The sequence below is a fragment of the Bactrocera latifrons genome, unplaced genomic scaffold (genome assembly GCF_001853355.1).
Source record: "Bactrocera latifrons isolate USDA-ARS-PBARC rearing strain unplaced genomic scaffold, ASM185335v1 scaffold_33, whole genome shotgun sequence".
NCBI lineage: Eukaryota > Metazoa > Arthropoda > Insecta > Diptera > Tephritidae > Bactrocera > Bactrocera latifrons.
The window spans coordinates 40,479-53,398 of NW_017536963.1; the positions used below are offsets into that span (position 1 = coordinate 40,479).

Genomic DNA, 12,920 nt, shown 5'->3' on the forward strand with positions numbered 1-12,920 from the left:
AATGTTTATTAAATTATCTCGGATATTATTTAGAGCTACCTATGGACCCAGCTTCCCCACACGTCTCTCAATCATTCGATGAAAAAGCAGATAAAACGCTTCAAATGCTAAGATGTTGGTTTACAAACTTACTGTAATGTTTGTATGTATTAAAATAGCCGCACAAGTGTGCAAATATTTGTATTTTATGAGAAAAAAGAGAAAAAGTGTGCGACATACGTGTGACTTACGTGCCAGGCACCGTGATGCGCCAAAGCTACGTCATATTTCATTGTGTGTGTTTGTAGACACAAACAAATAGAACTTTTATCTGATTCTGATAATCCACAGTGTTATCGCAGCAAAAACAAAAAAAAAAAAAAACAATCTTCAACATTGCATTTTGCCATTATATCGCATGTATTTTGTTTATTATCATTATTATCAACTTATCTTAAAGTAATTACATATAAAATAATAAATTTTTGTATACCACACGCACACACATAAAGAAAAAAATATGTAAGCCTGCATGTTTGTAAATAAAATATATCCATAAATATATATACATATGTATATATATATATATAAGTATTATTACGAGCACGCATGCGCAGCAGATGAGATTGACTGAAGCGAGTYAAAGTGAAATTAATAAMCAAAMAAAAAAATAGTAATAAAAACATTACATAATATGCACCCACAAACACACGCACAAATTGCATACATATATATGTACAGGAGTGTGTGTGCGGTGGCAAGTCTATCACTGTTTTCACTTTCTCGCTCTTTTCGGATTATAGACACCCAGAAATGTGTTGCACCGTGAGCAATAATGATTACCGGTCCGACAGCTGTTCATGCAATAGGGCACCATACAAGCACAACAACACCAACTGCAAATGGAATGCAAGAAATTTCATTTTTTATTACAATGCCATATTAAAACAATAATAACGGTAATAACAGTTTTGCTAACTATCCACTGCACAGCTGCGTAACTCACCCGGCCAGACAGAGTAATCCCGCACAAATGTGCGTTCGTGTGTTAGGCGTGAAGATCAATCGCGTCGTCTCGTTAGCGCCGCAAACAGGGCACGTAACCGAACATGGGTGCGGACCTAGTTTTATCGGTACTGTGGCACTAGCTGCAAGAAAACAATTTGAAATCTATTAAAAATCACTTTTTCTAGGCTATGTTGAGTAAATATAAGGCTTAAAATCCACAATATAATAAACAAAGTTTATATTATTAAAGAATTCTATGGACCTCAGAGATTCCGGACTTCACCAAGACTATTCTTCTATACAGTTGATTGAAAGCATTTTAGGTAGCCTTGTATGGATAAAATATCCGATAAAAATCTATAGAACTTTAACCCTAAACATAAACAGCGGAAATGGAGGTAATTGCAAAGCTGATGAGTTAGGAAGGAAGGGCACCTTAGAATCATTATCGGTAGAATGGGAACGCATCGGTGCTCATACGTTTATCCTCTTGTGTTCTACTTTTATATAGCTGGGCCACGCGGATGCTTGTCCAACGCTGGGCCAGCATCGGTACTTGTTCGGTTGCAAAAGCCTTTCGACCCAGGATAGATCGCAGGAGATATAGTGATCTCTTAGCCCTCAGTAACTCTAACCTCTCATTAGTAGTGGGATTCTGAACAAGCCACTGTCCTATTGGCATACATGCGGTAAGAATGGGTATCTTACCGGATGCCGACTGCTGAAGCTATATGGAAGAAGATGCGGTAGAAACAAGCCAGCTTTTCATGCTTGACGTCTGTGTAAGGGCTAGAAAGCGCTTCGCCAATCTGTAAGTCCGAACACGGTAGTTCTTTTTCAATGGCATCACAAAGGACTACATTATTAGCCTACGTGTGAACTTTGATCAGCCATCTAACCKAACCTAACCCTAAACATACAATTCTAAAAGTACTATATTTGGTAGGATTCTGAAGCGTTGCCGATCTTTCATTCTTCACTCTTAGTCAAATTCTCTCTGAAATTACCTAATTTTTGCATTGACTCTTAATTTGCTGAGGACCTATGAGTAAAAGTTGTGGCTCTCTCAGTAAAGTTGTCCGCAACGGAGGTGCCAATTATGTAATCAACGTAGAAGCTGTCTCTTAATTCGCTGAACTATGTCAATGTCATCGTATTACGCGGAACATTTCTCTCGAAAACTTCTAAAGTCGACTCATTAGTTGTTGTCATCGTCTATGTCTCTGCACCACATAACCGCACGGAAATGATGATTGACTTTTACAGTTTGGCCTTTGTTCGTCAAAACAGGACTTTACTTCTCAAATGGCTGGGATGGGATGGTGTGTACGAGTAGCAGTTCACGCAAGTGAGGGAAGTTTTCTAAAGTATAAAAATTGACTTTATTTCTACTTCTATATGAAGCCCCTTTTAAAAAAATGATAGTTGTATAGGTAGTAAACAATGAAGAAGGGAAATGCTTTGTTTTAACTTATGCATCTATTCAAGGTTTGGTGCAAGATGTATACCAAATATTCTGTGTGCCATCTGTGACGGAGTTGGCATTCACGGAGAAGTTTAAAAACAGTTTGCGCATTTCCATTTTCATTTCATTTGTATTAAGCTACTAATTTGTTCAAATTCCGTTCTCAGTGAGCATGGTTTCTACTCAGCCTCGGATTCTTCTAACGAGGCTCCTAGCTTGTTCAAACMACTGGCTTTTTCGTTGCCGAAAATGTTCCTAGAGACGGGAACTCAAATAAATTTTGGACAAGTGCAGTTGAGCTGGCAGTGAGCTTAAAACTTCTTTTTTCTTATTGTTGAATCTTCTGGACCGCTTGGCTACCCATGAATATAATTGTTTTCTGTATTATTGTTATTCAACAGGACTATACATGTCTTCTCTATACTTAGGACTGTCGCGTGGAAGATTCTGGGTGAGTTTGATAGTCAGATAGAGAGAGCGAGAGAGCGAAAGATGTCAAAATCATTTTGTGTTGTCCGTACAGATAAGTAGAGGTGGTATAATCCTCGCCTACTAAATCTATTCCCCATTAACGTCTATAGGGTAAATGCACTCGAAGTTAATTTTAGTCAGTTAGACAGAGGTAGTATTATACTCTTCTACTAAACTTAATCTCCATTCACATAACTTCACTCGAACATGATTATTGAAATCTCAGCTAACTTACTAGATCTTCTTATTCTTTCTTTAACGATGTCATTCGTATTCTGCGTGGTTTGTAAAGTAGTAGAGAAATATTATCATTTTATGCGGAAAGTGAAATCTTAAGCCTTACATTTCCTATTTATTACATCATCTTAATTGTGTATATATCGATCCTACATCTTATAATCAACCAAGAAGTATTCAAGTCTCCGACAGAGTTTACTAAATCTGTCTACTAAATACAGCGAATTGCCTCGAATACACTAAGAAATCGTAGAAATAAATATTTGAACTATTTTCCGTTTACAATTTTCGTGAGCGTAGAAGATTGAGTTGCAATATTTGAAAAATAATAATTATAAAAGTTGTTAGTGTTTCCTAACTAAACAGATATGCAATTATTTGTGTTTACACAGGGGTTGCCAATTGGGGTCAGTCGAAGCAGATGCGATTTTGATGCTGTCTTTTCCCTACGAAGAAAATCCTTAAAAAACACTTAACTTCGGCTTCACTGAACCTACTATAGAACAACTTTCATTAATTATATAGAACTGTATAATAAATTTGAAAACCTAACCGGCGAACAGAAAAAGTTGGGCTAATGGAATTAGTATAGAAAATGGTTTTTTATGCAAAGCTCTGAAACAGCGATTCCGACAAATGATAAGCTTTTTGACTGACAGACTGACTCAAAAACCGAGAGACTCACATACCTATGGAAGTCAGCTCAGCAAAGCTTGGTGGCTAATTTCGACTTCATATTTGGATCTGTAAGAGAACAAGTGGCACGTAAAATATGTGTTACTAGTCACCTAAGGCTCTAAAGTGCCTTTCAAAGGTGCTATAACCGTCGGCCCGGATTTTGGATGGAGTGATTTTCTGGTACTTGATTAGAAAGAATTTATTAGGAACTAAATTCTTTAAACCTGATGGCATGTTGTGAACCAGGACTGCCTGATATATTTGAGGTTGAGATGATTAAATAATCTACTGTCTCTAATACAAAACAATACAGAAAAAATGTTTATGTTGTTTTCGGAAGGTAACTAATAACCCTTGAGGATATTTCAGACTCGAAAAATAGTCTCATAAAAATTGTGGAATCTTCCGAAACCGTCTTATAGCTGAGAGGGAGGGCCCCCATTGCGAATCAACTTTAAGTTGAACTTAAATAAACCCTCGAGACCTTCTTATAGCTGAAAACGCTCCTATTGTGGACCAACTTTAAGTTGAACTTAAATAAGATCTCCATGCTAATCCCCAAGCTATCTATGTAGTTATATCATAAAAATTTATCCCAGGGTGTAGAGAAAAGTTTGCGGACTTTATTTGCGAGTGTTTTTAAAATTTCGCTCGGCTGTAAACCTGAAAAGCCCCGACAAATTTCTGACCGATCTATAAAACCATATTGCAAACCCCTTTATTTTGCAAATAACGTTGCTTAGTGAAACTATCTACAAAGTTAAGTGAAGACAACAATTTCGAGTATGCCAAAAACAACAACACACTGTGTTCACTTACTTGTTTGTATTGGTGGCGAGAGTGGTTGTTGTTGTTGGTTGTGTGGTAACGGTTGCACCACAATCACCGGCCTTGTCTGACTGTCGTGCGGTATAGGCGTCTGCTGTGCCGTGCGCGACTGTCGGACTGGAGGTACTGGCGCTGGCGGTTGTGTTACGGGTGTGGTCGCTGGCGGCGGGGCGCTGGGATGCCAGCCCAGCGGAGCAACAGCGCCATCGCTAACCAAACCACTGGCAGTGCCACTTCCTCCATTACTTGTTGAGCCGCTGGGCGTCGATGTGGACGCTATAGCCATGTCGTATGAAGGTGGCGCCTCCGTGGGCAAGCCCATGGCGGCCGAGGCAGATATGCGATGATCGCGTGTGGCAGCATTGTGGGCGGCAGGATCGATATCCGGGTAGAGCATAGCACGCTTTTGATCCATGCTTACTTATTACTATATATTTTTATTTGAGTATATATGTGTATGTGCGGCTGGAATTTACGAAGGGTTTCAGAGGTTACCGATTAAATGTGTCAATTCACATGCACAGCGTGTTATTGTTGTAATTTAACTTGTTTATTTTTGTTGTTGTTTCGCGCTTCACTGCAATTCACCAAGTGATTTTGTAATTAAATGCAAATAAAATTGAAAAAAAAAACGACGACGACGTAGCGCTTACTAAGCGTTCGCACGTCACCACGATCTACTCAGACTCGCTTGCACACCGCGACTGAAGTTACAAAGTTCGTCAGCTTATTCACGTTTGGATTTCTAGTCTGTGCTTTTCGTATTCATTTTGCACTTTTTTCAATCTCATTTATTTATTTATTTTTCATTATTCCGCTTTACCATATATTTTCGTTTTATTCCGCTTGCCGCAATTATTTCATGCTTTGCACTGTTTGGCTGATGTCGTGCTTTTTATACCCTGAACAGAGTATATTAAGTTTGTTACGAAGTTTGTAGCACCCAGAAGGAAGGGTGGGAGGCTCTATAAGGTATATATATAAATGATCAGTATGTCGAGCTGAGTCGGTTTAGCCATGTCCACCTGTTTGTCTGTCCGTCTGTCTGTATATATACGAACTAGTCAATCAGTTTTTAAGATATAAATCTGTAAAAGTCATTTTCTCTACAAGAAGCTGCTCATTTGTCGGAACTGCCGATATCGATCACTATAACATATTGCTGTCATACAAACTGAGCGATCGGATCAAGTTCTTGTATGAAAAACTTTCACATTTGAGAAGATATATTCACGAAATTTGGCACAGATTATTTTCTAAGGCAACAATGTAATCTTCGAAGAAATTGTTCAGATCGGCTAACTATAGCATATAGCTGCCATACAAACTGAACAATCGGAATGAAGTTCTTTTTTTTGGAAAACTTTCACATTTGACGTGGTATCTTCTCGAAATTTGGCGTGGATTACTGCTTAAGTAACAAAATAATTTCCAAAAAAAAAAAATTGTTCAGAACGAATTACTATAGCATATAGTTTCCATACAAACTGAATTTAGCTTCGGTGCAACCGTTTTTTCTTGTTTGGTGCTTTTTTTGTTTTTTTCTCTCCCTCCTCGCCCTTGCTACTGTCGCTTTTCCATATACTCGTATCTTCCAGCAGATCTACCGCTGTGCTACAAATATCTAGAGCTAGAGAGATACGGAAAAACAAAATATTTGCGAAAAACATCTTAAAGCGGAATTCGTAAAAATGAAAGTCAAAAATCATAGTCGCTTATACCGATTAGCTTATCGAAGCCGAAATGAGTGTTGGAGTAAACTCAATTCTACTTGTTGGTTGAGCTTTGGTACCCTCAGTAACAGCCGGAGTACATGTTTACCACGATAGATAGCAATAATACAACCAAAACGAAATATACAGAGAATGCTTGATAAAACAGTGATTGTCTTTTTTAGTAGACAATTTTCAATGTTTTATAAATTAAAAGGTTGGCCATCCGTAAAGAGGGCATGGAAATATTCTTCTTCTTTTATACTGTTGCAGACAGCGTTTACACGGCTATAGCCGAGTTTATAACAGTTGTTTTTCCTTTTCGCTTAGGTATTCCTGTTCTTCTGCTTTCCCCGAATACTTTCGGAGCTGGAACGTTTTCATAACCTAGCCGCTGTCTCTTAATTCGTTGAACTATGCCAATGCCGCCGTATATCCCGTAAAGCTCATTGTTCCATCGCCTCCGGTATTCGCCGTTGCCAACGCTCAACTTTCGAAAATTCTTAATGCCGACTTATCAGATGCTCGTATCGTTTATGCCTCCCTACTATATAGCAGGATTAGTGACTTGTAGAATTTGGTCTCTGTTCATCGAGACAGGACTTTACTTCTCAATTGCCTACTCAGCCCGAAGTAGCACCTGTTGGCAAGAGTTATTCTCCGTTGGATTGAAGTTGATGTTATTGGTGTTAATGTTGGTTCCAACATAGACCAAATTATGTACGACTTCGAAGTTATGACTGTCAACAGTGATGTGGGAGTCAAGTCAAGTGGTTTGTGTAGATTTTCCTTTCACGGAGGAAGGTACATGGTAAAAGTCTGGTTGATTATGGATTTTCCAGGTCTAAAGCCAGACTAATAAGGTCAAATCAGTTTATTCACGACATGCTTGAGCCTTTCACACAGTCCGCTCGATAGAACCTTTATGCGATGTTGATGATGCTTATACCGCGGTGGTTGCCGCAGATTGTGGAGCCTCGACGTCCGGCCTTAGTGCCCAATGAACGATCCAAACAGCCTCGTATAAGAGATCCCCCTTTTGATGACATATAAATATTAGGTTTTCTACAATCAATTTCATAATCTAATTTTTTTAACCAACTTTTTTTTTTATTCGACAGGGAATTTAATTTTTTTTAAAGTAATTTCTTTTTAATTATGGACCGTAACTGACCTCCATGCTCAGCCACGCATACTAAAACCTAAATAGAAAATAATTCAAGGAGGTCTGAGAGCTGAATTCGAGATTGCCTCAATTATAGATTTGATAGACTGCTTCAATTCAGTCTGATTTCTGGGTTTTGTTTTGTACACCTCTTACTTAACACAAACCTACAAACAAAGTTTGGTGCAGGCATATCAGGTGACTTTGGAAGTCAGCAGAAAGTGGAGTCTCTTTATATTAATTTGCTTGTACATTTTTGTTGGAGCTCCACTATAACCGGTCTATGGCTATGTGTGCTGTTGCTCCGTATTGCTGGAACCAAGTGCTGTTAACAGAGATATGCCTTGGGCGCTATTCTCATTCAACAACTTTAAATAGCGGTGCTCATTGATAGTTATTGTTGCACCGCTTTCCTCAAAGAAATATAACCCAACAATGCACCTTGATGAAACTGCGCACCACACAGTGACTCGTTCTGGATGAAGTTTCGCCTGGTGGATTATTTCTGGATTTTATTTAATCATAATATGGCAATTTTTCTTGTTAACATGTCATTAAAAAAAAAAAAAAAAAGAAAAAAACTGGACCTCATCAGACTTAAGCGGGCATTTACAGTTCAATACCGTATTTTAGTGCTTACTTATGGCACTTCATAGGTTTTCCTTTAATGGTGTCAAGGTATCTTAATTTTTACTGAATGGGTAATACGTACAGCGTTAGGTGAATAAAACTATAATATTATGAGTTTTGTTAATCTAGTTGATTGTAGTTGTATGCAAAGATAAATATAATCAGTCCAGTCATTTCTTTAGCCCAAATATATTCCATATATATATTGATTTTTGAATTAACTTTAAATGTATACCTACGAGTATACATACGTATATTTAATTGGCATAAAGGAAACTTCTAATCTTAGAAGTAATATAGTTTGCAATAAAAATTAAAGTAAATGGCCAAAATGTTCCCCTAATCTCCGTACACTCAATGTGTACTCTCCATTCCTTTGGTTGACATGGGTATGCGTTAGCGGTAGATATTTCAATAAACTTCTATGAGAGTTTAGAACTATATGGATGAAATTTGGTCTCCTTAACCTCATACATCTAATATAATATATTCATCTTGATTACTGTCTTTATAATCCATGTATCGGTGTGATTGGAAGATATCGCATAAAATTTGTGTACATTATCTGTGTCTGTATACGAAATTATACCTTCCTTACTTGTTATCGGAACTTGTTTGTTATTTATAAATTTCAAGAAAGCTTAATTTTCTTTCTATGACTAATGGCAATATAAATAGCTAATACTGAAAATAGTTGCTACGTTAACCCTCTGATTTTCAAAAAAACCCAGCTATTTTTGGTTTTTGGATAGTGTGGCTAAAAAATGTGTTATGCGAACAATCTAGTAACAGCAAAAGTTCTAAAGAAATTTTGTTAATTGATAATTGAGATAAAACCTACTAACTTGGCTAAGTGCTTAGAAAATTGGATTAATGGGAAGACATTCGAAGTTATCAAATTATGTTCCATTCCTACATATGCATATACTCTCAATAATGAATCTAAAACTATTTTGTTAATTTATGTCTCAAACCCTTGAAATCAGCCTTTGGACTGTGCGGTATTACAAAACTGTTTCAAAATCAATAAAAATTAATATATCGAGATTTATATATTTACTATGTATATTGTTTCAAATATGTATGTATAATATCTATGAATTAGTATATGTGAAAAAAATCATAAATAATTTGCGTTTTTTTGATTTTTATAACTGAAAAATGTTGTGTAATAAATTTAAAAAATGTGTTGTAAAAGTATTAAAATTGTTGCATGTTCTTCGTGGACTTCATTTTCTATGCTCCTCATGGTTATTCCCGCACATAAGTGCCTAAGTAACGGTCACACATGCCACAATAGTGCGCGGTGTTCATGCAACTGCCAATGCAATAGGGTAGACATATGAAGCAATAAAGTCTGAAAGTAGAAAGAGAGGAGTGATAATAAAATGCATGGATTATTGTATAGTTTTAAAAGCAAGAGTGGTGAGTAAGTTCGAAAATACGGTATATTCTATAAATGAGGACAATTAAATATTTGTTTAATAACGGGTTTTTCCATAATAGCGCCACAAAAGTTTGGGATATCAATGAAATTCTTTATTCCTGTGAAAGTACCTTCGATGCCATTATGTATGGAACTCGAGGTCATTACCATGCAAGGGCATTGGCATGCTTGCTGAAACCCAGACCCTTAACCCAATTTCCACGGTTTTCAAGCATAAGTCGGCCGAAACTGCTGCAATTTCACGTTCGATATTTGAATGAAGTTCATTAATGGTCGCTGGTTTGTTGGCAGAGACCATACACTTGACACAGGAAATAGTCTAACGGCGTCAAAATGGCACGACTTTGAGATAACACGTTCACCAAACTTGGTTTTCAATAAAACGAGTGTGACATTTGTGGAGCGGCTTATGGCGCTGTTCTATTGGAACCACATATTGTCTAAGTCCATTTCATCCAATTCGGGCCAAAATAACTGGTTATCATTGAGTGGTGCCGGGCTTGATCATTACGGAAGACGTACGGCCCAATTACGACGCCGGGCCATAAAAGTTACGGTAAAGAGACTGAATTGGGGCTTCCTCAATTGATGCGCTAGCGGCAGCAATATTCTCGGCACTCCGGGCACTTCTTTGTTTCACTGGCATGGAAGCATTTTAAGCTGTGCCTGTGGATTCAAATTTTTCCACTAGACGCTCACGCTGTGACGTTTTTAAGGGTGAGGCCACTGACTCCGAATTTCGGTGGTAAATTTTAATAATTTCGATTCATTGTTGGATCTTTCATTATGAAGTGCCAAACTTTAAAATGTGGCGTCGTTTGCTTTCACTATCGGTCTACTTTTGTAGCGCTCCAAAAACTCGTTATATGAATTATGCTGAAATTATTTGGCAACCCTTTTCTAGAAAGAGTTGTAAAATACTTCGTTCACTAGAGTTTAATGTTGTTGTTGTTGTTGTAACGGCAGAGTTTAATGTTAATATTCGGTCAATAATGTAAACAACTCTTCTTCTGTAATTTTTATAATTAAATAAAAAAATTATAAGGCAACTCTAGATATTTTTGAATTAGAAATGTTAATTAAGCACTTAAAACTATAATTATTAGTTACTAATTTATGTTGGTTAACTAAAAACTACTGATGAGTAATACAAATATTAAGTTGGGAGCTTCATAACATATATGCATGTAAATTAGGGTGGTCCATTAAAACTCTAGTGTTTAAATTATTTCAATATCAGTCGTTAACACCACTTATAAAGGTATCAGTTGTAAATTTTGGTTGTGATTAAAGACGATGTAAAGTAAAATTAGCACTTTAAATTCTGTGGGACACACCTTAATAACCTGGGATTTTGATCAATATTTATATGTGACGACAGTAAAGTATTTATTTAATATAGTTTTTTTTTGTTATTTGTTTTTGTTAGAATCACCCTAATGTACTCGTAAAACTCCATTAAATAATGTTATAACTAGGACTATGTGGTTAGCTTTATAATATTAAGTATATCAATGTACCCTAAGAAATGTTTTTACAAATATATGCCCTTAATTTATCGTTCTTTGGCTATAAAAACAACTTGTTGGCAACACCATAACTCAAAAACTTACTGAAAGAGACACAGCAGCAATGCGATCAGGTGCGTGCGTGATGTGGGCCTGAAGCGCAGACGGGTGCGTGTATAATTGTGGCAATAGGGACACTGTATATCCACCGGCACCGGTCCGTATATAATCGGCGCACCCGCTGTGCATACAAAACAACGTAAGAGAAGGAGGAAAAAAAAAACATAAATGAAACTATTTTATTTTCCCACAAACATTTGAAGGTTGCCGCACTTACGCGTAATTACAACAACATGCGATGGGTTCGCGGCCGTGGGCGCGGCACCTGTTGCTTGCGCATAGCTGGGCGGCGCGGGTGGCAATAAAGACTGCTGCTGCTCGTTGGGCGGCACCGCTTGCTCTAGTGGCGCTGTTGGGTAGATGCGCGACGGTACTGATGACTTGTCATCCATATTTATTGAATTTGAATATGTATCCACAATAATAAACACTCTTAATGAAACGTTTACTAATTTATTTGTTGTAGTAACAAAAATATTTTCTGCTTTTTTTTTTAATATCTTTTCAGTTAGTATTCAACACTTTGTGCTAATTGCGTTCTGGCCGTCTGAGAGGTGTGACAAGCCGTTACTATTGCACTCATTTATCAAACCAAACTGTGAGGCGTTCGTGCTCGACGAGTGTTTGTCGATTTCGGGCGGCGATACAAATCAAAATCGAAAAAAAGCTATAGGTAAGAAGGGAAAGCGAGTCGATGGCTAAGGCAAATCCATATAATGTACCCATACCATATACATATGTATACGTACCTATATGTATATAAATATGTATGTGAGTATGTAAAGATAACAAAATTACAACGACAAAAAAATAAACAATGCATCTACTTATCGATATCTAAATACTTACATACATAAACACATCTACATATGTACATTTACCCTTACCCACACATGCACAGCCGCATATCTTTTGTTATCAGCAGCACCGGTAGCGCGGCAAACGCCTTCAAGTGCAAAGCTTCAATTTCTATCATCGACATTCGCATCGACATTTTCAGTTCAAAGCGACAATTTGTGCTGAGTGTAGTGTGTAAGCGCTCTTATCAATATGTCAATATGTACGCGCACCTCTGGTAAATTAATCAATATCCGCTCAATTCGTTTCTCTGCTTTACTGCATTCTTCTTGGCGATAAAAAAATCATTTTATTTGTTTATATTACACTCCAATCTCTCACTCTCTCTCTCACTCAATTCATTTAACTGCGGTACAGGTATTTACTCTCACTTTTATCTGGCATTCGAAAAATAGTCATTAAGTTAGAACGGTTTTTGAAGAGGACGCAATCAGCTCGAGACAGAGGCTGGGTAATATTTAAAATACTTCTGTTTGAAAAAAAAAAGGAAACAATGTTAACTTCGGTTGCACTATAACACCCTTCACACATACGAAATATCCCTTATTGAAATTTGATTTTGAACGTTTAGTCTGCATGGCAGATACTATATGCTATAGTGACTCGATCTGAGCATTTTATCCGCAAATTGGGTGTAGCTTGTGGGTATAGCTGGTTACAACCACACAAGTCGTTCTTCGTTTTCGCTGTTTGGCGCAAATTGGAGATTTCAAGTGTAAGCAAGTTCAAGAGTGGAAGTCTTCCTCTTCCTCTGTTTCCCCTGCCAGGTACTGCGTCGGATAGTCTTAGAGTGGCGTGTTTTCATTCATTCGGA

At 37.3% G+C, this 12,920-nt stretch overlaps 2 protein-coding genes across 2 annotated transcripts; both read right to left on the minus strand.

Moving 5' to 3' along the window:
- Nucleotides 1-512: 512 nt before the first annotated feature.
- Nucleotides 513-5,357, minus strand: LOC108971181 (lipopolysaccharide-induced tumor necrosis factor-alpha factor homolog). Its single transcript, XM_018937064.1, has 3 exons — nucleotides 4,658-5,357; nucleotides 986-1,127; nucleotides 513-875 (listed from the first exon to the last, which is right to left on the minus strand). Exons 1-3 carry the CDS (start codon nucleotides 5,079-5,081, stop codon nucleotides 755-757), a joined length of 687 nt encoding a protein of 228 aa, XP_018792609.1. The 5' UTR covers nucleotides 5,082-5,357; the 3' UTR covers nucleotides 513-754.
- A 3,952-nt stretch (nucleotides 5,358-9,309) lies between these two features.
- On the minus strand, nucleotides 9,310-11,950 carry LOC108971194 (lipopolysaccharide-induced tumor necrosis factor-alpha factor homolog). The gene is made up of 3 exons (XM_018937079.1): nucleotides 11,466-11,950; nucleotides 11,234-11,369; nucleotides 9,310-9,530 (listed from the first exon to the last, which is right to left on the minus strand). Exons 1-3 carry the CDS (start codon nucleotides 11,638-11,640, stop codon nucleotides 9,425-9,427), a joined length of 417 nt encoding a protein of 138 aa, XP_018792624.1. The 5' UTR covers nucleotides 11,641-11,950; the 3' UTR covers nucleotides 9,310-9,424.
- Between the last annotated feature and the right edge of the window lie 970 nt (nucleotides 11,951-12,920).

Bases quoted from the DNA above. Each gene is read 5' to 3' on its own strand.
- LOC108971181 (XM_018937064.1), bottom strand. From the start codon at position 5,081: ATGGATCAAAAGCGTGCTATGCTCTACCCGGATATCGATCCTGCCGCC. The intron at 1,128-4,657 runs GTAAGTGAACAC...GTTTTCTTGCAG, and splicing joins CTCGCCACCAATACAAACAA to CTAGTGCCACAGTACCGATA. The intron at 876-985 runs GTGAGTTACGCA...TTCCATTTGCAG, and splicing joins GGATTACTCTGTCTGGCCGG to TTGGTGTTGTTGTGCTTGTA.
- LOC108971194 (XM_018937079.1), bottom strand. From the start codon at position 11,640: ATGGATGACAAGTCATCAGTACCGTCGCGCATCTACCCAACAGCGCCA. The intron at 11,370-11,465 runs GTAAGTGCGGCA...TTGTATGCACAG, and splicing joins GCATGTTGTTGTAATTACGC to CGGGTGCGCCGATTATATAC. The intron at 9,531-11,233 runs GTAAGTTTTTGA...TTCTACTTTCAG, and splicing joins TTGCTGCTGTGTCTCTTTCA to ACTTTATTGCTTCATATGTC.